General features: G+C 38.8%; 1 protein-coding gene across 2 annotated transcripts; it reads right to left on the reverse strand.

Annotated features, from left to right (window-relative positions):
- Positions 1 to 3,161: 3,161 nt before the first annotated feature.
- Positions 3,162 to 25,322, reverse strand: CHIC1 (cysteine rich hydrophobic domain 1). 2 transcript variants are annotated; one of them, XM_032196327.1, is made up of 6 exons: positions 25,141 to 25,322; positions 18,263 to 18,317; positions 11,332 to 11,487; positions 8,095 to 8,151; positions 7,803 to 7,862; positions 3,162 to 7,046 (listed from the first exon to the last, which is right to left on the reverse strand). In XM_032196327.1, the coding sequence occupies exons 1-6, from the start codon at positions 25,320 to 25,322 to the stop codon at positions 6,996 to 6,998; spliced, it is 561 nt and encodes a 186-aa protein (XP_032052218.1). In that variant the 3' UTR covers positions 3,162 to 6,995. The 2 variants fall into 2 exon arrangements, with proteins under 2 accessions (XP_032052218.1, XP_032052219.1); XM_032196328.1 differs by lacking the exon at positions 7,803 to 7,862.
- Between the last annotated feature and the right edge of the window lie 1,250 nt (positions 25,323 to 26,572).

Raw genomic sequence — 26,572 nt, forward strand, 5'->3', positions numbered from 1 at the left:
GGCCGGCGGGCCCCGGCCCTGGCGCCGCCCGCCCGCCGCCACAAAAGCGGGGTCCGGCGCTGAGGGGAAGGGGAACGGGGGGGGACGCATGCGCGGGGCGGGGGGCGCATGCGCTGAGAGAAGATGGCGGGCAGCCGCCAGCCCGCCCCCCCACCCCACCTCCCCTCCTCCCGTCGCCGCGCCTCAGGCACGGGCGGGCCGGGGATGGCGCTGAGCGGGCAGCGCACGGGGGCTGTGGGGGGGTCGTGGTGGGGTTGTGGGGTGTCCATGAAGCCAACCGGAGGCTGTGGAGCATCTCCCTGTGTGGTGAGGGGGCTCACATGCCCCGTTTTTTGGCTTCGCACCTCACAGCTGAGGACAGCGCGTTACGGGCTCAAGCCACAGCTCCCCAAAATTGCTCTTCTGCAGCCCTGAGCTCTGGGGTAGCTTCTGACAGAATCACGCAGTTCAGGTATAGGCTGCACATCAGCCGCCCTCAGAGCTCTTAATTCCACCACAGCTACACAGAAACTTACAGCGATGAGATTTCCAGCGTTAACCGATGCTACCAAAAACAACCATACTCGAATGGTATTCCAAGAGTGATAAAGTTGCTTTTATCCTTTTGTCATAATCCAAGACTGATAAAGTTGCCTTTTCCATACACTGAAAAACAACAAAATATTACATCAAAAAAGTACCTGAGGAGCATCTCTTCTCCTAGCGGTCTGAGGGAGGCTAACCAGCTCTTCTTTCCTCCTTGCTCCATTTTCTGCTACGGGCAGAAAGAAACACTGCTGTATGCTCACCACAGCAATGGGGCTGGAAATCAGGCAACAGTTCCACAGGAAAACATGGAGCCTGAGAGCAGCCCCGAGGCCCCTTGGTGATACACGGCCAGCGGTAACGAAAAATGTTCTGGTGGAAAATTGCCACTCACACAAACAGCCTGTGCAGTGGCCAACAACTCTTGTTGCCTATTAACAGAGTTTAGGGTATTTTTTTCCCCCCAGACAGTCCCAAAACAGCACTTGAGCTAAAAAATAAAACTCAATAGAAATTAAATTCAATTTGAAAATAACTAATTTATACTTTGATGGAAAGAGCAGCTGACTCCTCAGTTTCCACTTTACACCTTTGCACTTCATAAACTTGCTCAGATTAAGATTTGGAGTGACACTCTGTGGCTACTGATTTCACGGTCCAATGGCAGTCATTCTAGGGTCAAGCTAAATTTGTCTTTGACAAAGGATGAAGCGTTCAGCTATGTAGACCAGCATGGAATTAAGCTCACGAGCTGCCCTGCTGAAGTGTCCCACATCGCTGCAGTCTCTCTGAGCCGTGCCCATATGTGATTTGAGTTCTCTCAGCCACTTTATGCACTCAACTTTAGGAATGTTAAAAAGGCTATTGTTTGCAGAAAGTCCTAATAGCCTATATTCTGCAAGTGGAACGGCTTCAAAGCATCTCAAATTGGGCATTCAACACAACCGCTGGGCATCCTAGTGCCACAACAAAAGCTCCCACCAGACTGCGAGGGCTGGTGTAAAACAAGCATCATCACAAAATTCAACAGTACAGAAATATCACACGATGAGTCTGAAATGATGGGACTAGTGACAAGAGTGTCTGTTGGGAGCTCCTAGCTGGAATTGACTGAAGAGAGAAACTCCCAAATTTATCAGACTGGTTATAAATCAGAAATACAATAGAGCCATTAAGGAAACAAATGTGATCCTTTAAGTTTAATGAGTCACATTATTCTCACAGAAGAGAAAACTATTACATTACTATACCTGGTGCCATTAGCCATGCTATAGACATTAGCCATTATCTGGAACACCAGATCCTTTTTAGTCACCCATATTGAAAGAAAATTAATTTGAACTGGAATAAATGCAAGCAAATGGAAAGAAAGCAGGATGATCAGAAACAGAATTTTGCTTTTGAAAGCAGATTAGCATTTTGTCTAGCAAGTGAGGACTAAGAAGATTTAAGGGTCTCTATAAAGCTTAACTAGAAAAATGAACTCAGCTGGAACATTTCAACAGTTTGTGATGACCAATACTGATAGGAAGGACGCATAACATTCTAAATGAATTGGCATGGACATTATAATAAGCTTCATTACTGAAAAGGACTGAAACTACCTTCCAATAGTAGAAGTGGGAGCCAAATCCCAAATGTTCTTAAGATGGACCTTTGCAGTAGTCTAAGCAAGCACAGCTCCTAAGTCCTAATTGGATCAACTCCATGGCTCAGCCAAACATTCCTATATTTGGCACAGCAACAAAGGAACGTTCTCCAAATTTCTCAAATAATATTCAATAACAGTTACATGCCTAAACAGCACGTAAACCCAGGTGCTCCTGTATTTGTCCAAAACAGCTGAGGACACCAATTTTCAACATCAAGTGTTGCACGTGCCTATTTTGGGAATGCAACATTTCCCCTCAGGGATGAACCTAGGGCTTTAATTGTAAGTCCTGCTTTCACAGCGACAAAGTTTGCCTGTTAACACACACAAAAGGCTGCATTGTCCTGCATTCACGATCCTCTCCATAAACCAGTGATTTGTTTCCTGAACACACTACCCATGCTCAGGTTAGGCTCCCTTTGCAGTGCTACTGCAATAGCAAAAACCTGTGCTCTTCTCAGTTCTCTGAGCTCAGCATCACCACACTGCAGCGGTGTATCGCGGATGCTCTGGATATCAAAGGAAGGCGGCAGCAAGAGACTCCTGCAAGAAATCTTTACAAAAACAGAGGTTGTTCAGTTGGCTTACAGACCACGTGGAAGACTAAATGTCATGATCATTCTACTGTTTATTTTTTGGGAAAGCCTTCATAAGTTTTCCGAGTCTTGTCATTTAAACCAGCCAAACCATACCGGGAGCCCCAATGCAAGCACTCGATCTGGCCAAGTCAGAAACACCTCATTTAAACAAAACCCACCACCTGCCATTCCGCTCACACCCGATCAGATACTCCTACAGGGAGAGACGCGAAAGATTTTGTTTCCATAAACACATTGCACTACTCAGAGGTTTTCATCTTTAAATTTAATTACAGAAAAATGTTTCAAAGTGATTAAGCATGTCTGACTTCCAGCTTCTTTTAATGGCACAAGCCAATGCAGTAAAATGTAGAAATATAGTTCAGAATTTTATTAAAAAAAAAAAAAAAAAAAAAAGAAAAGAAGAAAGTCTCAAGGTGTGAAGTCCTATTAAAAAAGTGGCTGTTCACTTGTAAACAGAATAAAAATGTTAAGAACAATTAAAAAAGTTTCATACAGCTTAAACAAAACCACTTTCCTAAAGCAATACAAGTAATGTTGCAACATCGTAAGAACAGCAAGAGCAGAAAACAAGAAAAGGCAGAGGAATCACATAATGTTACTTAAAATGATAACTTATTTTCAGTGAGAATAGCTTAACATTTTTATTGCTCTGAGGGTAGTGTGTTGACAAGTAAATGTAGTAAATTGTCATAGTGGGACACTAATATGCATATATCTATGTTTTTGCATACAGAGTTTTGTACCTATCAAGAAAAGCATAGGGTCTTTTTTTTTTTTTTTCTAATTTATCAAGAACACACAAGATTTTGGCAAAGATGTTTTGTGTTTTAAATTTATGCATCTACAACTGAGTCCACGCTTCCTAGACACGTCTGTGCATGCCTTAAAACACATCTTTCCTCTTCCTGTGGTAAAACAACTTCACAGATGCAGGTGGGGAGTCATAGGTAAGAACTTTGATTCTTTATCAGTATACTTTAATACTCCTTACATACAAAAACTTCTTAGATACAAAACCAAGTGCTTCCTACATACAAGCTAGAAAGAAAAGCAAGTGTCAACATGTTGATATGAAAAATTGAACACTGATTAGGTAGACAGTATTTCTGTAATGACTTCTAAAAATTTGCTGCAAACTCGCACTCTATACTGTTACCAGTTCCCTTTCTCCTTTTTCACTGCACAATATTTTCCCTTTTTTAAAAACAAGTAAAGACACTTTCTTTACCATTTCCATTACACTTTGCTAACATCAATCTCATATTGCTAAGCGTTCTTTCTCCAATTAACATTGGTCCTCCATACATACATCTACCAAAAAATGCTGACTTCTTATTGTCAAAAATGAGTTTTTCAGTCTTATGAAATATAATTACCTGCTGAATGTTTTTATATTAAAGCAAAGGACAGCCTAGGAAAAAAGAGAACCTGTAGGCAGAACAGAAGTGCACAGAGTTCACAGCAGTATTTACAGCTGCCTTCATCTTTAAATGAGCTATTGAACCTGTGTCTTTCAGATGCAAATATAATACTGCGTGCTGTTTTTGCATTTTAATGCAAATTTATCTTATTAAAACATGGAGCTTGTGTTATTTGCTGTTTTGGCTCTCACACCCCTTTACTAGTTGCTCTATGGCCACATATTTAAATGTCTATTAAAACACAAAAGGAAAAGACCCTTTCATGGTTTGAAGATTATATAATTAACAGTTCAGGACAAAGAAACGTGTACAGAATTAATGTACTTGAAATGTAAACTTTAAAAATTAGTATTACGCGCTTAAGTGGGAAAACTCACAGTATTCTCTCCACTTGGCACAGCATTTCACTGAAACGAGACAAATCAGTTTGAGAAATTTTGAACTGAATATGATGAAGTCAGCACAGACTCTAAAGAGGATTTCTGAAGGCTGCTCAGCATTCACCACTGGCAATTACTAGAACTCTCATTTGGCTTGCCTCTTCTCTCAGTTGGAAAAGAGCATTTTGAAATATATAGTCACATAAAAGAAAAAATTAAGGACCTGCTGTGATTTCTTGAGTTTCTTACATAAAAAGGAAATTAATAAAGTTCTGGTATAACAGTAAGCAACTTCCATTGTTCCATCAAGCTAAGCTCCCTTCATTTACTGAACAAAAACTCGTTAGCAAGGGAAATGCATGTAGAATCGGGTGTGTTACAATACTGTTTTCTGGCATTAAATATTTTCTATACTTCCAGTTAACACTCATCCTAAAAAAATAAAGTAGAGAGAATACTTCGTATGGTTTTGTGATAGAAATCTGAGTTGCAAGGTGCAGCTTGAGTTAAATTCACACAACACAGTAGTTTATTCATTAAATTATATTACAAATGCAATTAAACAGTTTGTCATCAATCTACCAGTCCAATGAAACCTCTGCACTAAGTATACAGATTACAGAGTCTGAAGCATCAGCCTGCAACTGGAAACTACTGCAAGCACTGGAGTCTGATACTCCCTGGCTGTACAGTAAGAATAGCAAGAAATTTGATTTGAAGTAGCAACTCGTATAAAACTGGCCTTTTGTAAACACTGTGTACTAGGACTCTGTCCTACTACAGCTATTAGAATGTGATGGTTTTACAAATACTATATTTTAATACAATATTGCATACTGAAGAGATGCAAATACATTCAGAGGAAATCCTAAGTCAGCCTGAAACTAAAAAGAAACCTGGGATGATGTTGCAAGGAATCAAGTTGCTGCAAAGAAATGCATGGACATTTATGGTATTTGTCGCAACTTGCAGATAAACAGTTGCTTTTCCTCTTATTTCTCATTTCTATCTAGGAAAGGGGTGATATTGCATTTTCCTTTGCTGTTAACAAATGGTCATGCTTAGGCCAGGCATTACAGGAAGTTTTTCTATGATTACGTCCTTTCCTGAGATCAGACAAACAGGGAAGAGTCCAAAAATCCTCGTGAAGGCATTTGTGGCTCTTCAGACCGTGCTTGAATGCAATATGCGTGAACCCATTCAACTGATCCACTTCCTCTCATCAGCACATTTTGAAGCACTACTCTGATTTAGATAAAATTTATTTCCACTAGAAAGGATGCCATATCATTTAAACCTTAAAACACTGAAAGGACTATCACACTACAAAAATAACCATTGTCACTTCATCTTCAATTTGGCTGTTCCAAATTTTTTCTCCACGGTAACGACCATCTCCAATTATGAAACACTCTTTTCCCTGCTTTGAAAAAAATAAAAAAAACTCACGAGAATTGATGGATTCCAGGTATTCTGAATTTAAGAACAGGCTTTAGGATATTTTGCTATTAGCAGCTGCCATCTACCTCACAAATGCAACTTTTTTTTTTTTTTAAAGATAAACAGTATTTAAGGTTCTAATTTCAGATGCTACAAATAACACCTGAAATACTTTCCAAAAAAAAAAGTCAGAACAGAAATGCTATGCATTTTTCATCTGTTTACTAAACAAAGTGCAACTGAGCCCTACACATCTGATAGTATGTACAAACTCATTATGGCTTTACCATAAAAACAGCACGCGAATGGGTCTGTACAATCAGAGGGATGAGAAATGTAACGAATAAAACTCTGTCAAACAGTTGGCAATAGAATAGTAAGAGCTATATTACATTCTGTAAACCTTGGCATACCACACTTTACATTATGCAAAGAGTCAATATTTACAAATCCATAGTGGGTGAAATAATTAACCCCCTAATGTAAATGATGATTTTGCAAAGTGCAGGACAAAACCAGTGCTGTTAATTGCAAGTCCTATGCAAGCAAGTTATACTAAAGTCTTTACTACTAGACGCTTACCTGGACATTTCTACTGAGGATTTATAGGATTGTGATGTTTAGAATGAAATATAGTATGACACGGCATTAGGGTGCATTTTTGAGGACAGCAATATAGAAATTAATAAGGCAGCATGCTCAGAACAAGTTTAAGCAGCACTGATGTTAGATCCCTAGTGGCAACTATATCAGTTATTGTTAATGTTAAAAATTCAGAGTGCAACATAGAAGCCTCTTTTAACATAAAAAATGTGCAAATTTTTCTCAAACAAAACAAAGTAACATAGCAAGGAAGATACTCTACTGAAGAACAGTTTTTAAATCACAGCAAAGTAGACCATCTTCTTTCCAAAACCATCTACAAGGCACTAAGGGTAGAAAATGACAGGTAACATGAAAGACCAAATGTCGTTCTTCAGTCAGGTCGAAATATGGGATATTTTGGTAAGAATTCTATTAATATTACCTGTTGAAGGAGGAAAAAAAGACAAGAACAAAACAGTAATCAACAAGGTCAGACCTTCAGAACAACCTTCCATGCAACATTAGCTAGTATATAAAACTAAACTTGTAAAAGAATATTACTCAGCGTAACAAAGCTGTAGGTTCAGTCACTTTGACATACAGAGCTTACAGATGCTTGACTTTTTGGGGACAGCCATCCCTTTTCTTTAGGCTAGGCTATCTCCGTGGTTACACAAGAAAGCAGATGACGGAATAGAACAATCACTAAATATTTGAAATTCTCCTCTCTTAAATGGACTATCTTGGTTAAGCCGTTATAAGACTAAGATCCAGAAAAAAAATAAATAAGAAAACAACGGTCCAGACAGAAGTCACACTACTGTAAAAATGCTGCATGTCTGCACCCAAATGCTGAATCAAAGTAATCATAAATGGTGATAGAAAAGGTGCTGAATTATGCAACGGTGTGGGAATCATACCAATGTGTGTAGTCCCGGTGGGTCTCCTTTGTTACAAACCACAGATCTAAGTAAGTGTACCTGCAGCACGCAGGTAGAATTGTTATCAAGAGAAAAAGTTAGCAGTGACAATTTCTAATCTTCATTTATGCTATGGCTAGTCTTTAAAAGTGGCCTTCACAAATGTCAAACAGCTGCAGATTTTCTGAGATCACTCAGGTGAAAGCCTAGTAACTTCAGTTTCTCTATAAAATCCAAGTAACATTGAATACCAAATCAGTAACAGAAATAATACTTACATACTCCATCATATTGCTAGTTTCGCATTTCCTTTTACTCAGCTTCCAGTGCAAACCAAGCTGAGAAAATAATTATTAGAGGATTAACATATACCACAGCATTATTTTCATAATAATGTAACACAAATTAGCGATATCAAATTACTAGGATCTGAAACATTTCAGACACTGACAAGATCGGTATAAAGTATGGAATTATAATAAGATGGTAAAATTCCTACATGTCAATCATGCAAAAAAAAAACATACTCTACTTTAACATGAAGAAAACAAGCACTCTAACTTTTCTTACCTTATGATATAGTCTGTTATTTTCCCATTCTAATAACTTCTGAATTGATCTTCTAGTCTAAAAAGTAAGTCAGAACTGTATTATGAATGGTTCAGTAGCCAGCCTCATCCAGAAGAATCTTACTATTGTATTTCTGGCTTAAGAATCGTTTAAAGTAAGTTAGTTTCATAGAAGCAGAACCAAGCAAAAGAAAAATTGTAAATGGAAGCCCTTTCACTTCAAGTCCCCATTCCAGAACATCAGATGATCTTCAGAAAAAAGAAAAAAAGATTTTTTTTTTTTATGTTAACTTTGCACTACAACTTTGCCAAAACACTTTTAGTTATTAAGAGAGCCTTTTGAATGTAATATTTTTGTCCACCATAGCCAACAAAACAATATCTCCTATCTTCTCTTGGCCGAATACCGCACTCTCTGCAGGTCAATTACCGACAATACAGTTTACAGACACGTAGTTTCCAGGTTTTGTTAATGAAATTGTTATCTGAATACTGAAAAATTTCAGCATCACAGAACTCCAGCTCATAATAGAGCCTGTATTTTCCAATTCCTAGACACCGAAGTGCATACAACCTTCACGTTCTGCTCTTTAAACTTTCTTACACTATGGTCCAATTACAGGCTTGACTCTAATATTAAAACCAGTTTACAGTGAGGCTTATAGCTACGAAGACTGTAAGCCTTCTTCTATACCTCTATTCAGAGCTTCCACAATACTTACAATAGTCCATAAGATCATGGCAACCATCAACACATGAAGGGGAAACCCTGGATAGAAGATATATCTGCTTCCTCGGTCTGTATCTACACTAAGAACCTCATTCAAGCAGAGCAACCCATTTCTAGATGTAACAAGGCATTTCACTTACTGGGGGAGAAGGGAATGTTTGGGGAGTTTCAGTGATTTTTAAGGTCACAGAAAGATCACTGTGACAACCTACTGTAGTTCCTGCATAGTATTCCATTCACTGATTTCACTGATAAACCTAACAATGGATGCGAACCGCACCACCTCCTTAAAAGAGATACAGAGATACCCAAATTATTCCAGTGATGAAGCTATTCTCAGAGTTAAGAAGTACATGCTGTGTCTTGTTCCAATTGTTTTGAATTTCACTTTTTTTTTTTCCATTTTGCTGAATGGGTATACATGGACTGGCTGCGATGGAGTTAATTTTCTTCACAGCAGCCTGTATGGTGTTGAGTTTTAGATCTCTGACTAAAACAATGCTGATAACACCAGTATATGTTCTGCTCTTGCTGAACAGTGCTTGCAGATCGAGGACTTCTCTTTCTCCCTCTGCCTGCCCAGCATGTAGGGCAGGGGTGGGCAAGAGGCTGGAACAGCTGACCAGAGCTGACCTGTTCCGCACCAGGTAACAGGTAACTCAGCAATAAAACTGGAATCATCATTGCCAAGAGACTGACTGAATGGAAGGTGAAAAGAGATTTGCCTTGGTATCTTCTGGGTTTTCTTCCCTTTGTTTCTCTACTCACTTATTAAATTGTCTTTATCTTGACCCATGATGCTTTTGCTCTTCAGATTCTGTCCCCCATCATTCTGGAGGGGTGAGCGAGCGAGTGGCTGGTGCGTGCTCTGTTACTGGTTCAACCACCACAAAAGAAAACTGAGAACCACCTTATCCTTTTGATTCTTAGTGATGTAATTTCATCATATATACTTTATGCATATTTATACTCTTGAGAAATATTTTAATGTTTTATACATGTAAAACATTTATAATGTTTTATATGTAATAATATTTTAATATCACATGGGCATTTATTTAGATTTTTTAATACCACGGAGATATTTAATGTGTTTTAAAAACTACAAATATTCCATCTCTATTTCTCAAGCACACATCTCTACAATGTAGAAAAAAGCAGTTTAAGTAAGTTAAGTCCTGTAACCTTTCAGTGATATAGAATTCAATAATGAGCAGTTTATCAAGTGAAGATATTATGCCTTCAGTGACAAGATTTCATTTTTTGATGCCAAAAAGTGTTTCTTAAGCCCTTGTAAAATTTTGGTGTCCACTTAAAAAGAAAAAGTTACCTCCACCAGTTCTCACCACTCAGAAGGGCTATAGGACATATAAGGATCCTACAAAATCTAACCTGAATGTTTTACATGGGATTTATTACATTTTGCTTATACAGGTATGCTTCACCTCAGCCAGTCAATGCTACTGTTATTTTCTTAATCAAAAATTGGAAAGTTTGGCAGAACACTTCTGAAAAGCAGTATCCAGTCCTTGTTTTTGCTTTGCATTTGTATCAAAAGCATTAAGTACTATTTTTTAACAGTTATTTAAACAGTTAAAAATTGAAACTGTTTAAAAAAATATTTAAACTGTTAAAATATCTATTTTAACAGATATTTTCCTATATTTAAATTGAAAAGTGAGCAGTTGTGCTTTTTTTTCCCCTCACAGTGCACCCGCATACTATCACAATTCACATTTGTGGACAATAAAGTTTTATGGCTTACAAGTCTTACAAAGTATACAACTACAGAGAATATCATTACACTATACCTATTTATGTATTTCCAAAACATTTGTTGCTGTGATAAAGCTATTCTAAATGTAAACCACAGAAGCAATTAGGATCATGCTTGCTTGATACTGACACAGTGCTTTTAAGAAGCATCATTACTTTGGTGTATTACTTTGGAGCTGTTCTGCTGAAGGAAAAAAAGGAACTCTTTAAACTTCCAGAATGGAAAATGAATTTCTGTTTATTCTTAACAGAAAGAGCACAGTAAAGTAAGTTAAATAAGCCACAGCTCAGAAATGTTATGGTATTTATTACAAATAAAAAAAGTTAGTTTGATTGTAAAAATAACTATCTGGAAGAGGGGAGAGAAGAGAAAAGTAAGTTTTCATTCCAGTTCATGCAACCTTTGAGGGTCAATGTCTAGTTTTGCACACAATTCAATTTTTAGAGCTTTAAAAATCATGAAAGTTTAGGTTACCATATAGTACACACTGTTCTTTTAAGTGAGTTTGAATGTGGTAATCTAAGGTGTAGCTAATCCTATTAGCAATTTGGTATCATTTACTTCATTAACAAATGTATTTTTTCTATTTTCTAAGGCATGGAAAATGGAATAAGCTTTGAATGCAAGTGAGATAAAAGGAGTTTGGAACAGAGATGATACTATTAAACATGATTTAATGTTCTCAGTAATTGCAAAATAAAGAGAATAGGACAAATGAAAGATGTACTTACTCTTTTGTTAAGACAGACTACAGGCCACAGGCTACAGCCCAGTGTGCAGCAGCAGCACAGACAGCCACAGAGCAGCCATTTTACATTGACAGGGAGATTTTTTCTTAAACAAGCGTTTACACGACTGATGCTGGTCTTGAATTCTTCTGGAGCAACCTGCAACAGAAGCACTAAACTTCAGAGGAAAGCCACTACATGGGTATTTTCTCAAAAACTGTCTGTACAGATTAAAATGTAAATGAAACGTAACGCTGTTATGCAGTATGACCCCCATCTTCTAAAACACTGGTCACACAGGGGGTATGAAAAGTCACTTTCCAAAACCCAATTCATTTACAATGCATGCTTTGCAAAACCTTACATTAAAAAAAGCTCAACATAGTTTAGATGAGCAGCCTCACCCATATTGGTTGTACCATTAATAAATCAGTTGTCTTGATAACACGTTGGCCCCGAAGAAAGTGTGCAACATATGCACTGGCTACACTGACCACAAAAAAAAAAGAGAAAAAAAAAAAAAGAAAGAATGAATGAAGGATATCTGGTTTCCAAGGGAACAAGTAGTAATATGTAGTTACTTTGTAGTAAAAACACTGTTGTTTGAAACAGGAAAAAAGGATGATATCGTCCAAAATACTTTCATACCAATGCAAGTCTACACTGTGCCTGGGTGAAGGTGGAACACAAATTTCTGATGTGGTCCACACAGACACAGGCCTGCAACTTTACTTGTGGTTTCTCCCTGAGAAGGAAAGCCCAGAACATCACGTAGCCTATTACATTCAAGGATAAAAAGCACATTTTGTATGTGATTATGAATAAAGCCTAGCTGTTGAAAAAACAACTTAAGAAATATTCAGCCGAGTCTACTCAGAGGAGTATTTTCTGTATGTTGCCACTGCAGAGTCACAGTGGAAAACTGCATCAACTATCAAAAATAAGCTTTCTCTGATGGTAGCATATCTTAAAAGTGAGAACACTCGCCTACCCACATGCCCCGCATCTGTCATCTCTCTACCTTACCTAAATAACTTCAATCTGACAAGTCAAACGTGGATCATGGTATTAGACCAAACTTGACTCCAGGATGACACTCTTAACCAGAACACAATCCAGGGTTCGGCTGCTCGAAGCAGAATAATCAGATCCAACTTCAACAAACTTGAACAGTCAGGCACAACAACTCCAAAAGAAAACTTCTTTCCTAACTACTTGCCATGCTGAAGAACCCTCTCCCTGGGATTAGCCTGTATACAAAGCTGTTCAACTTCTGCATAATCCTTCCAACCACCAAGCCCAACTCCGCTCAATTTAATTCTGCGAGCAGGGAGGATAAAAAAAAAAAAAAAAAAAAGCTTTTATGACAATGACTCCTTTCACTAAAGAAGCAAAACCAGCAGACAGGAAGTGGCGAGGATCTGATTCTGCTACCTCCGCCTATTCACAAGAGCTAAATTTATTAAAGCATTGAAGGAAAGGGAGTAAGTAAATACAACATCTGTTTCCTAGCCATTCAGATCACCATGCAGTATAGAGTCAGAGGTCTTCTGGGTTTGTACGCTAGCCAGGCCTACAGCTAGTACCATACAAACATCATTTAACATTGTGATTATTTTATAGCAGGAATAAATACGCAGCAACTATTTCTTATGCAATTATACAGACTTAATTCCTTTCCTCAGTATTGAAAAGATTTTATTTTATTTCTTTTTACACAAACAAATGGAGCAAGTCCAAAAATTTTCTTTAGCCTAAAAGAAACATCAATATTTAAATACATTTGCGACAAAAGTACTAGTTTAAAAAAATAATAATCAGCGAAACAAGCAGTGATCCCATACATTGGGACATTTTCAATGAACAGGAAAAAATCATATTGTGATACAGAAACTTAGCTCGTAGCTTGAAGCATCTGAAACAAAAGGTTTTGCAGCTCTCTGCCAATGGCAGCTCTTATATTCAGGATGCCACAAACATCCAACGGGTGTGGGTACATGTGAGTAAGACCATTTCACCTTCAAGGTGGGAGCAAGTTTTGTAGCATAGTCCTATCGGGTTGGTTGTATGCTGCACAAGTGACATTGCACAGCTCCTGCAGTCAGACTTGTTTACAAGTAAACTGAGATGATGCATTTGAACAAATTGGTATCCTTGATTCTTAAGGAAATTTACATGTAACTATGGTCCTAACATATACACCTTTAGTAAATCTTGAAATTTGTACATGTGTCATCCTATCTATTTATTTGAAAGATAACTTTTTTCTTGACTCCTTTAGCACTTGTGCAGTGAATTTTACTACAAAAAGAGAATGTTCCCTTTTCTTGCAGTCACAAAGTTGACTGGACCTTGACAACACCGCATTTCACCCCCAAATACAGCTGTACAAACCTACTGAAGAGAATGCATTTGCACAATCCAGAGTTCAATTTATCAGCAGGAAACCTTATCATCAGTGATAACATCCAACATGAAATGAAGACAACCAGATCACAGCTGGCAGAAAAATTAAGAACCTAACAGGAAAACACTGCCACAGTGAGGTTCTCTACTTCTCTGCCACTTCTAAGGCACTGGTCATATCAGTGTAACAGCCTGATGCTGCTAAGTAAGAACATTCCTGATGTATTCTTGTTCCAGTAGAACCCAGCACTGCAAATGGCTAAACTAGAAACCAATTTTAGATGCCTCCAAGAAATACAGATTTCTACTTCAGATACTTCGGTGTGCTACTTACTTAAAACAGTATTATCAAAGCACCACTACTACCTGCTAATGCGCCAATTACTCTCTTAGCTGCATCATGAGATGGAATTAATAAAGACTGCTTCAGCTAACCTAATCTACAGGATTTATTACTTCCTTTAAGAAGCTTAATCACAAAATATATTTGTCCATTTGTCAATGCATCTTCATTTGAAGCTAAAGGAAGCAGTGACCATGATAAGTTTCATTCTGTGATAAACAAAAGCAAAACAGTTTTGTTCCTCTGGGCTTCCAGCTCAGTAACAATTAAGCATTGTTATGCAGTGATGAAGAGTAAAATATCTGTAAATAAAATAACATTGTATTAATTTAATAAGAAAATGGTTTTCAGATGAAACTGTCACAGAAGAATTTTGTTGATTTTTGGACATAATTTTAAATTTTGTCTTTCTTGCAAATATAGGTTAATATGAAATGACCGAACTACTTCAAACAGAATGAACAGTGCCTCTTGTGCAAAGAAAGCCCACTAAAAGTCCAGTTTTGAGTATTTTTGGGAAGTCCCTTGGAAAGTTTCTGTTTGAGTCTTGAAAAGAACGAGATAAGTACATAGCTCCTGGCTGTGCAGTACACCTTGTAAAGAGACATTAGCTCCTTTTAGGTCTTTAAGGGGGAAAAAAAAAAACATAAAAGGGAAGGAGAGGGTGTCATAATATTTTACAACAGGATGCAAGAGAATCTACAAACACAGGAAGAAAGCAAAGCCCAGCAGGCCTGATCTTTCTCCTTCAATCACCATGATCACAAACCCTATCAATCACATGTTGCAATGGGATCACAATACCAAGAGCACATTTTATGGCTTACATTTCCCTGCATTGCACAGTTACCTCTGTATAGGACCCTTATTGTTTTAAGATCAGGGCAGGAAGCTCCACTTGCTTTCTTAAGGTTCGCTGGCTCCATCATTTTCTTGTCACCTGGAGCATTGTTCACTAACACACCATATATCACGAAGAATATTTTTTAAAGCTAGGTTTAAAATTCTTGGCAGCAAAGGAACCATCTAAACTTTAAGAACTAGAAGGTATGCTTCGTTTTGGAACAGCTACTAATCAAGCTGCTCTGAAAGCATAACTTAAAAGCCTGTTCTAAAAGAATTTGCAACTCTATAAAATCGTAGCACACTGAATTTGAATTTAGCCAGAATTTAAATTTAGGCCAAAGTCCAACCACATTATTACAAGTTAAATATTACCTCTGTATTGAGTAAATTAGAACTTTTCTTACAAGATTTTGTTAAAAAGAATGCACTCTCTGAAAGCCCAGCTCTGTATTTATAAACCAATACATATTTACCTAACAGGATAAGAAGCAAGTCATTCAAGTTGAATTAGCAAGATCCAATATTTGACCTACTTGGTATTTTCTTTATTGTTTAACTTTCCAGGTATATTTCCAGGTATATTTTCCTCAAATATATACATCTACTCAAACACTCAGGATGTACTTGCATAAATCTTAGTTCTAGGCTAATTTATAACTATCCAAAATTTGTAAAAGATGAGAAGGAGTAAGAAGGGAAGATGGGTGAAGAAGAAGGGGTATTTCATATTAAAATAAATAAATAAATTTAAAAAATAGTGTGAGGTTTACTATCATCATTACATTAAAGGGCAAACTGAGAGTCATGAAACAAGTAAATTCTTAAGACTACACAGTGGCGTAAATCTAAGCAGTGTTTCTGGAAAAAAAGTTTAGCCAGGCAGTTTTATCTATTTAGGATTTTTAACCCGCATAGGATAAAATTTCCATCCCTTGTTTAAAAATCTGTTAAATAGAAGATGAAAATCTACAAGAAAAACAGCATCATAGGGAAGTCTATCAACTGTGCCTAATGGCTCCATGTACACGTTATTAGCAGCTAGGGGTATATTATTAGTATCAATTCACAGTGGACAACAAAGTCATTAAACTGAATGTTACATGGACATTGTGAATACAGTAGGACATAACCTTATATTAGCTATGTACTAATGTGGGCTTACCAGAAACATTTTATGAAAAAATTGTTAATATAAACAGCCACTATGTTATTCATAAATTGTTATTTCATAAAAAGTAAACATTTGTACTTTAAGAAAAAGAAAAGACATTAAAGTGACACATCAGTTGACCGCAATGCTTATTACTATGAATTATTAATCAGGGTATTTGAAGAACACTTACTGGAAAAATCTGAGTTTTCATTTCCAGTAGTGGTAAAGGTGATTGACTGCCATAACCAGAGGAAGAAGCAATTATTCATTTTTTTGCAATTTAGGAAAGTATTAAAAACCAAACAACCCACAGCTGTGGCTTTTATTATCTTTCACAAGAGCATGTGGCAAGCCCTAAGGAAAAAAATTGTTTACTACCTCATTTGATTGGTGCTTTCCCCTTGCAAAATGGAAACAAATTATTTTCAAAGTCATCTTTCTCAAGAAGCCCCTCAAATCCACATATAAAAAGAGGTATCGGGATATCTCAACAGAAGAAGCATCTCTACACACCAAGTGATCTCCATACACCAAGCTCATGTGATTTCTGCTGTCACTGATTAGACCTATAGAACAAGAAGGGTAAACCCAGGTAAGCCCAGAAAAGAACATCCTCTTTTCTCTTTGCTAAATTAAGTTCATGCAGTCAGCTGAACTTTAATTTAAACTTTCGTTATAGATCCTGTAGTAAAGTCAATTGTTCACTGTTTATTTAACAGGAAGACAACAGAGTGGAAAATGTGGCAGGCATTGACGCTTGTGTTAGAAAGCAGAGGGTCATGTCCGCCCCCCCCCCCCCCCTTTTTCTTCTTTTTAAATACACACACATTTTAAGAGAGAAACAGAAATAAAAAGATGAAATAATCATCCAATCTAATTCTGACATTTCCTGCTTTCCTGCTGTGCTTACTTAAGGAAAACTACCACTTGATTAAAAGAACATGAAAACTTATTTCCAGAGTATTCCATGGTTTTTCAGTGACCTGAAAGTGCTTTCTGGAAAATAAACCTTAGAAATGCCAAGTATCGAGACGGAGATGGTGTTATCACTGGCCTTCACACTAGGCACTATTAAGTCAGGAATATGCATCCTTTTGAGCCCAGTGAGGTTCTGAAATACGGCCAGGGTTCCCAGGTTGTCTTTTAACAACCTTTTCAAACAACAGTTGGACTGCTGTCAAAAGTGTTGGACAAACTGAACACGAGTATTTTACTTGTTAGGCTCAGGGGTGAAAACAAGGGAGGAAACCCCCAGATGGATTTGGCAGCACCAGGAGATGCCAACGAAGGAGGGAAGATGCCACAGCCTCCGGCTGCATTTCAACGTATTGTGACTCAACAGCTACTGCAAGTTAGGCTGCAGGGACTGTGAAGCTGCAGCTGTATGGTATGTCATTGGAGGAAGCAGTAAAAGCTGAGTATCTTTTTCTCACAAATTCTGGAAAAAATGCACAAGGGGACCACAAAACAAAGCACAGGAAAAGCACTAGAGACTAAAACAGTCAAAAGGAAAAATATTCCAAAATTAAAAAGCCTCAAAAATACACAATTATGAAAATAAAACAGCAGAGAATTTTGTTAAAAGATTTCATTAATAGCTACAAATGAGTATCTATTAAACTTGCATTTAGAAACAGAACAAAACTGCAGAGAAATCGAGACTTGTCACCACCAATTTTCAGAATGAAATAATTAGTGTATTTTTGAAAATGTCCTAAAAAACCTACTCAACTTGTACCTTTAATGCTTAACACCATCATGTTTTGTTCCTTTATGCTTCAGATAAAACAAATTCTCTTCCAGAGATCTCTCTAAAAATGAACTCAAGGCTTGACAGACACATTGTAAAAAGGTCTAGTTTAACTTGCCAGAAGCAGCACAAACTCCAGGCACCTATAAAGCAAGGGTAAGAGTTTTGCTTTCATGCAGACTGCCTGCATGAAAGCAGTATGATGCCATATTTAGATCATCAATAAAGACAACAATCATTGCAAGTTATTTTTTTCTGTAGGGACTGGTCATTGACCAGCTATTCCATACAAGACAAAGTTAAATTTAACAGTCCTCAGCGCAGTGCTGGCCTGCCACCAGTTTTGTCTGGGTTCAGGAGCATGTATTTGTAACACAGAAGCCACTGGAGGCACTGCATCTTTCCATTTAAAAGAACAGTTTAATCTCACACTTACCTTCCCTGTCAGAACAGAAGGAAATTCTGTATCAAACTTGTTGCTCAAGCCAAACCTTGAAAACAAAAGAGACAAACAAAATATATTCCACCTAACTTATTTTGGTTCCCTTAATAAAAAATGTAATAGATGTTGCATTTTAAAAAGAAAAACTATTTCTTTTGCCCTTACATTTACTTTATTTCACGAGCTTTCAATCTATGTTTATATCAGATCTTCTATATCATTCATAAGACAAAGAAATACAGCTCGGAGCTTTACTTTAAAACCTTCAAGCCACTAAAAGCAGAAAAGTTCTTTTACAATTGATGGCAGTAAGTTTCCATTTTTGCTTCCTTAAAGAAAGGAAGCAAAAACCTCCACCTATTAAATTCCACTTTTACTAGGTTTGATAATCCTTCTACTGCTATTTTTTAATTCATGCAATTTATTCACATGCAACAGATAAAGCTAGTTATAAAGGAACCCTTCTTAGAAAGTTTACAATTGTACAATTAAAAAAAAGGGTTTGCTCTGAGTTAAACTCTCATGCAAAATATGCAAGGGTCTACACATCGAGCAGTTTAAAACCAACTATGAACTTCAAGAAAATTAAATCTTAGGCAACACTGTTAATGGTGGCTCTTCTCCAGTGAAGCGCTGTTACTGAGCATGAGGTAAGGCTTCCTGGTGACGAGTGACAGACAGCTAGACCAAAGTTTTCCAGAATTTATGAACTTTTTTCCAGAGTTTAGGAACTTCACACATCTACCAAACCATCTGATATTTCCAAAAGCTCCTTTTGTAGGTCAGCAGGATACTGATGGCTGACCTGGCTTTTTTACTGTATTTGAAGCATGCATGGAAGCAAGAAATTAACTAAGCTCTGATGCCATACCTGCTAGCTGCTCTGGAACGAAAATCACCCATTCTCTCCATCTCCTTGGAAGTTTTTAACCTTTGCAATTCAGAAGTTTAACAGAATAACAACACCTAGCCTCTCAGCTATCTCTATATTTGAGCAAAGCTTACTGTCAAGTCCATAAAAGTTAAATACATTGTACACCAAGTTCTGTCAACCTTGCTAAATCATTTCCTGAATATTTTTGTTAAAAAAAAAAAAAAAAAAAAAAAAAAGATCACAGCCAAAAAGAAAAGCATGAATATGTTTGGTACTGTAGTAATTACTGTAGAACCAAACCTTCTGGGGAGAGTGTTTAGAGGCAAACTGACACCTTAATTGCTTTTTACTGGTCACCAGTAAGGATGCCAAACGTCAGTCCTCTGCCATTACCTGATACATACGTACTCATGCGCACCCAGAAATAATTCAGATACCTAGGCCTGGCAATGTAACTTGCTTTGCAATGACATGAAAAATAAACCTTCAAGAAGAGAGAAGCACGGTAAGTTGTGCTGTCTATAGAAACCCAGTAAAGCTAACTAAAATGTTCATCAATGATGCTAGTGACATCTAACAGAGATCTTCAATGGCTAATTTAAGCTAGAGCCTTGACACTTGGAAAAAACAGCACATTGGAGCACTATTTGTGGAAACATTAAAAAAACACAAAGCTGAGACCTTCACTAAAGCATTCATCAGCCTTTGTCTCCTAAGCTGCCCTAAGCACTACAACCAATCACCATCCATTTGTGTTGCTTTTATTCAATGTCTTCATCACAAATTTTCTAGAAGTCAACGTGCCTGAACTGAACACCAGCACAGCACATCCAAGCGAACGCTAAAGCTGTGATTTTAAACTAGTGCTACAAATGCAAGCAGTAAAAACACAAAGGTTTTAGGCATGCACAAAGGTTACTAGTATAAGCACATTTCCATTTTCTGTCAATATCATCTGCAGGTTGGCTTCCACATTTTGTAGTTTTTTTTTTTGTTGTCTTTTTTTTTTTTAGGATGAAATCTTCTGAGTTAATCTAGTAAGGAAGTCTTTTCAGTTTTAAAAAAATACAGAAAACACTAACAACTATATGAAGCATATACATGAGCTTCTTCTTGAGGAATACTGACTTTTCTGTTTATTGGCAGTGAAACTACCTGAAATGATGAAGTTTTAGCAATTAGCAATGGAGTAACTATATAATAAATGAACTACTGGAAAGTTCAGGTAAGACTGTAGAATTATTTACCCATATAGCAGGCTAATTCCACAAGATCATGCCAAAGGTCCACCATGCCATTTCCCCAGAACAGCCTTCAGGCCTTCAAACGGTTCAAAAACTTTCCGAGCCATAGGCAGCATCTTTCATCTCACTGTCACAGATACACTCAATAAGATTGCCACTGCACTACCAATTTCCCCCTAGAATAAAATAGGTTAGTGCTTTCTGGTTTAGATCTATTAAGAACATTATAGCACAGAGGATTTTATTGGGTTAAATTTGAAGGCTGATAATGTCCTGAACCATATAAAAACAGCAACCCTTTTATCAGTTGCAAAATATTCCATTCAGTTATAACACAACCAAGAAACCTCAGTTACAGAAATGCATCTATTTTACACTGACACCCGCAAGTGGCTAGAAGAGTATCAAAGGCCTGGAGCATACTGAAGACAGAATTATGCTACCCTATATCACATTTAGGCAGCATCACTGACGGCTTTAACACAGATTTACTGAAGTATTTCCAGAGGTTTTACAAGCTAAGCGTCTTGATGATTTACCACATAGTTGAGAAGGATTAAACTCATATTAGACGGGGGGCAAAGACTCAAGAGCCAAATAAAAAATAGCTTTTCTTAGAGCAATGGTAAAAGCAGAACATTACACAGTTCTAGAGCTTTGTGAGCATCTATGAAAAAGTACTAAAGTTTTTTTTCACATTAATGTTTAATAAAAGACAAAGTCTTGATTAAGAGATAACATAGACGTTCTACAACAGATTAATGCACAGCAAAGATTGATCTAGCAGGACTTTGCCTATATGTCTTCTAAAATTCAGTATGTTTACAAATTACTATGCAAAATGAAGGGCAGTGCCTGCCCTTTCAAGTATTTAAGGCATCATATTTATTCCTGGGTACGCTCTCTTGAGTTCTTGATTTAAGCTGCACAAGACCCAATGTTTAGAAATTCACCTAAGTCACCCAGATACTTCAGTTGCAGTTTGGCATTGCTACCTACGGGCACCACCGCTGGAACAGAACCAGGATGACATCAGTTTCTGCTGTCACATGCTCTCTCTCTTTCCCTGTTTAAAAGTATCACCTGAGAAAAGCCCCATCACATCATTTTCCCCATTTGCAAAGCGGAGGGAACACAGCTTCTCCTAGGCAGCTGCCCTAAGTCCCTCACAAATTAAAGCCTGAAAGGAACACCCTGAATCATCACTTGCAAGCCCCAGCTGCAACAGGTATCCCATTAGAGCTCCTCACAAAGCATTATCAGGAAGTGAGGTCTTCAGTCCCCAGAACTGCAACTGAAATATTCAGGAAAGCACTTTCTTTTATTTACAGATGTTTCACTTTTTTTTTTTTTTTTGGTCATTTTGATAGAAATAGCCCTTCATTCTTGTTTGTCCCACTCGTTACTTACAGATGGTTACCAGTTTTACTAGACTACACACGCTAAACCCATTTAATCAACTCTCCTAGGATAGGCTCTGCAGTCTCCTTTCTCCATGGGTCCTTTCCCCACACCTAATTCAGTTTAAGATTAACTTATCTTGAACAGATGAACTCAGATCACATGTACAACTCCATACAAGTAAAGATGACATTCATCAACAGCCCTCAGCTGAAATTTTTCTGTCTAGTCTACGGCCCTGTCCTATGAAGCCAAAAAAAAACCCACCAACCCAACAACTAAAAGGTGTCTTTTCTCAGGGATGATACTCTGGAGAACTAACTTGTAACTACTGGTAGGCTGAGGTCATTTGGTATTTAAAATACGTGGAAGATGTGTAGCTTGGGAGTAAGAGAAGACAACAACCAAATGTCTTATCACAACTAAATGCACCTGGCTCTTCCCTAATTCACGACAACACGCTTTTCATCAGCGCCTTGACTGTGGATCCCTGGTGCACTCCTATAGGAAACATAATGGAAGAATAAAACTTAACTTGTACCCAACAATTGAAAGTTTGCAGACTTAAGCAGGAATCACAAGCTGAATGCTAAGGGCAAAAAGATGTTTAATGGCTGTTTCATTACCTCATTACTATCCCTCCCCATATGCTTAATGATGTGGAAAAACAGTATGTCAGAAAAAATAAAACTCATAACTAAGTTGGCATTTGTTTACTGCTATGTTTTTGGAAGTTACTGCTGCTGCTCTGGTGGGCATATGACTCAGTCTTCACTAAAAACGTTTATGCTGAGATATTCTGACACGCCATCAAAGCAACACTGCTATGCAAGAAACAACAAACTTGCACGGAATTTCAGTGGCAAAGAAAAGACATTCACTACGTCACAGTAATTCCTCTGTGCTAAAATTCAAAAGCTTGCTGAAAACAGTAACTATGATGCTTAGTTTTTTTTTTGTTTTTAAAGCTAGAATCTTCCAGAGTGAAAGAGCACTGAACGAGATGAGCATAAGTTTTGCTACCTGCTTTCACAAACACTGTGAGAAAAACAAAACAAATACATTTTACACAGTCACTCTTACCATGCACAGAGGTGAAGGGTTAGCAAAACAGTCAGTGGAAAAAGCAAGATCTTACTAAAGCGATTCCTGGAATTTATATTTCAAATAGCTGGATACTGCAGTGTAACTGTGTTAGGGTCAGAAGCTCACTGACAAGGCTACAGGAATAAAAACTCTCATGCAACAAACTAGTACATAATTTGAATCTAGTACTTTGGAAGTATTTAAGAGGAATGCCCATGGAAAGCTGGACCAGAAGATGACCCTGGAATCAGAGAACATCCCTTCTACGTAGAACAAGGGTATCCAAGCAGGCCAGTGTCAGATGAGGAACAGAAGGCATCTGAAACAAAACAACGGCATTGTCTTCTCTTTAAGTAACTGCTTTTCTTTCTTTCTCCCTTTTTTCCCTTTATTTAAAAAGAGTGTCTGACTTCTGTCAGGACAGAATTTTTTATTAGCAACATTCTAGACAGGCTCAGAAAACAAACACAAGTTTTACTGAACGACATGTCTCTCACTTCAGCAAGCAGAGCAGGTTGCTCCTGAAGCCAACTGATTTCAAAAGCAGCAGCATCTGTGTGATCGGACAGTGACAGAATTTCAGAGCGGGTACACACTGATAACCAGAAACTCTTTTTAGGAAGCCAAATATTCCCCATTTATTAAGGAGGTTAGGATTATATACTATAGTGTCCAGTTTTTTTTTTTTTTTTTCCCATTTTAACTGATAATGTCCACTAACTGTTTTTACTAGTTCAAGGAGATTTTTTTTTTAAATGATGCCATGAACTGATGAAAGAAAAGCTGCCTTCTACCAGCAGGCAGGTATATCTGTTACAAGAAACCTAGGAGGAGTAGAAGAAAGGGAAAGTAAGGTGGATGAGAATTCAGGGCATACATTCTAGCTCATGTCTCCCCCATCGCTTAAAATTATTACTTTCTTTTGATGTAGATATCATTAGTTGACAGCTCTTGGAGATGCTCCCGCCCATCCCCAAAAGATGCTGGAGCCCCAGAAGAGCTTTAAGTACCATCACTAATACACAAAAAGCATCACAGAAGACAAAGCAAAGAGGTGTGTAATGTTTTTCTGTTTAGTGCTCAAAGACAGAGAGCTAATAAACGGGTAGGTGCTATTCTGAGCATTTTGCTTGTTACATCCCTCCTTTAGTTAGGCCGCATGCTCTGTGGGGTCAGGTCTGAATGAAAACTCCATCAACACAAGCAAGCACACTGCGGTGCAGCACAGCAGCTACCCACTGGCACTAGCTCAATGCAAACCTGATTTAGACTTACATGACAGACACCGTACCAAATCCAACATTAGTTCTCTTAGGATGAGAGAGCCTTCCCCACCTAGAGCTTTGCTGCAGAAAGCTAGATCACACTGCACCTATTCACAGAGAGAAATGTGCATTCTTTTATGCAGTCCAAAGACAGACCCAAAGCAACACAAGCTTGATGGATGTCTGCGATACAAGTTCTGGTACCTCCCTCCTTGTCATGTAAAGGAACATAGCCACCACTGAGCTGTTGTGGCTGTATTTTGTTATACTAATTCCTCCACTTGTTGGAGTAGGAATAGCGAGAAAAACAAAACCAAAATTAAGCAAACTTTGCATCTTTATGTCAGTTTGTTCATCCTGCGTCCCACCAGTTTCTGTGAGCAGAACACACTGCAGCTCTCGTTACATCCCAATGACAAAAACTGCTTAAACCCAACAAAACACGCAACTAACTTTGGAGATAAATTACAACACAGCCACGTGCCTCCTCTGCAGTGCAGCACGGGGACTCCGTGGCTCCGCTGTGACAGAGAAGGGTTACGGTACAATCCCTCCAACAGCGCACAAACCTTTGGGCTGGGCCCAGCACCGTGCGGGTTTCCCTTGGTTCTGACAGAAAACAGAGGAGGGAGCCCCAGGACCACCACGGCTGGGCCCAGCGGGGCGGAGGGCAGCGGCCCCTCACAGCTCCCCCCTCACACAGCCAGGGGGGTGCATGGCTGGGGCCCGGCTCCTCCTCACCCCCTGCCCCCCCAGGCTGGCCCCTGCCTTCTCAGGCTTGCCCCTATCCCCTCAGGCAGCCCCCTGTCCCCTCACACCGCCCCTGTCCCCTCACAGCCCCCACAGGCAGTCCCCTGCCCCTCAGGCTGCCCCCTGTCCCCTCACACCCCCCATATCCCCTCACAGCCCCCTCAGGCTGCCCCCTGTCCCCTCACACCGCCCCTGTCCCCTCACAGCCCCCTCAGGCTGCCCCCATCCCCTCAGGCCGCCCCCCCTCCTTACACGGTGATGTGCCCGGCGCCCCGTACCGCCACGGGATCCGGCGCATCGCGGGGCCGGGGCAGCTCCTGGCTGCGCACCACGGGCCCGGACTCCTCCTCTCCTTCCTCCCCCTCCTCCTCCTCCTCCTCCTCCAGCTCGTAGATGGTGTCGAAGTCCGCCATGTTGGGCAGCAGCACGCTCATCGCCAGCCCACCCCCGGCGCGGACCGGCCGCGCGCATGCGCAGTGCTCCTCCGGGCGGGAGGGGGGGGGGGAGAGGCGGGCGCGCAGGCGCACTGGCGCCGAGCCCGGCGCCTCAGGTGTGGTGGCGGCCGTGAGGCGGCGCGCGCCCTTCCCGCCTTTTCGCAGCGGGGCGCGAGGTGAGGCTGAGGGGGAGTTAGAGCGGCGGAGGCGTTTCAGCGGGTTGCCGACGAAAATACTGTTTTCAAATATTATTTTCAAACGATTCTCTTTCTCTTTCTTTTTTCTTTTTTTTTCTTTTAAATTTTTGTTGAGAAGCGAGTAAAAGAACATCTCAGACTGTTCTCACCTGTATGCAGGTGATTATTGTGAAGTCTACAATTTAAGCGTTTAATTTTAAAGTTTAAGCACTTAAATTAGTCCCCTCCTGTAAGTCAGAAGTGAGCCAAAGAGAAGTATTGGTGTCTTGAACGGCAAGCTAGGAATCAGAAATAAAGTTCTGACTTTTTTTTTTTTTTCCTTTTACTGTGTTAGTGAAGGTATTCTGAAGTGATGTATTTAGTTTAGTGTGTGGCCAAATCTGAATTTCTGTTTTAGAGCGTCTTTGAGGAAGGGAGCTCACCTATCCCCTACCTGAGGGGAAGAATGGGTTTCTGCGCCTGTCTGCTATTCTTGAGAAAGAATTTTCCTCATAAATTCTCTTTGCTGTTTTTCAGGACTTTCTACAAAGTAGCAAAAAGCAGCTGATTTGGTTTTGAAACTCTTTGCTGATTCCAAAATCAAAATTGTATGAGCTACGTATGAGCTTTATCTGTGCCATACACTTCTATTTCAACATTCTGCACAACTTACATGGAGTTGCAGGTAAATCACATTCTGATGCTTGAGGAAAATAAAAAAACATAACTGAGGTAGAAGTTTTTTGGTTTTTGTTTTTGTTTTTTCTCAATGAAATTATATGTTCTGTTTTGATTTCATTAAATGGTATGAGTAAAAAAGTAATATGAGTTAAAGTAAATTTATTAGTAATTAATATTGCGGATGTATTGCAGAAGAAGTAAGTGTGGGGCAGAAGGTATTTTGCTGTCATTAATCAAGTGTTAAAAAGTTGTCCTGTTTAGAAACAAGTTGAAAAGGTGAAAATAACACTTGAACTGATGATCTAAACTTTTTTCTACTCAGCTTCCATTCTATACTTGAGATTACCATTCATAATCCATGGAACGAAAGTCTTTAAACTGCTGAAATAAAGA

This window comes from Aythya fuligula, chromosome 13, assembly GCF_009819795.1.
Source record: "Aythya fuligula isolate bAytFul2 chromosome 13, bAytFul2.pri, whole genome shotgun sequence".
Taxonomy (NCBI): domain Eukaryota; kingdom Metazoa; phylum Chordata; class Aves; order Anseriformes; family Anatidae; genus Aythya; species Aythya fuligula.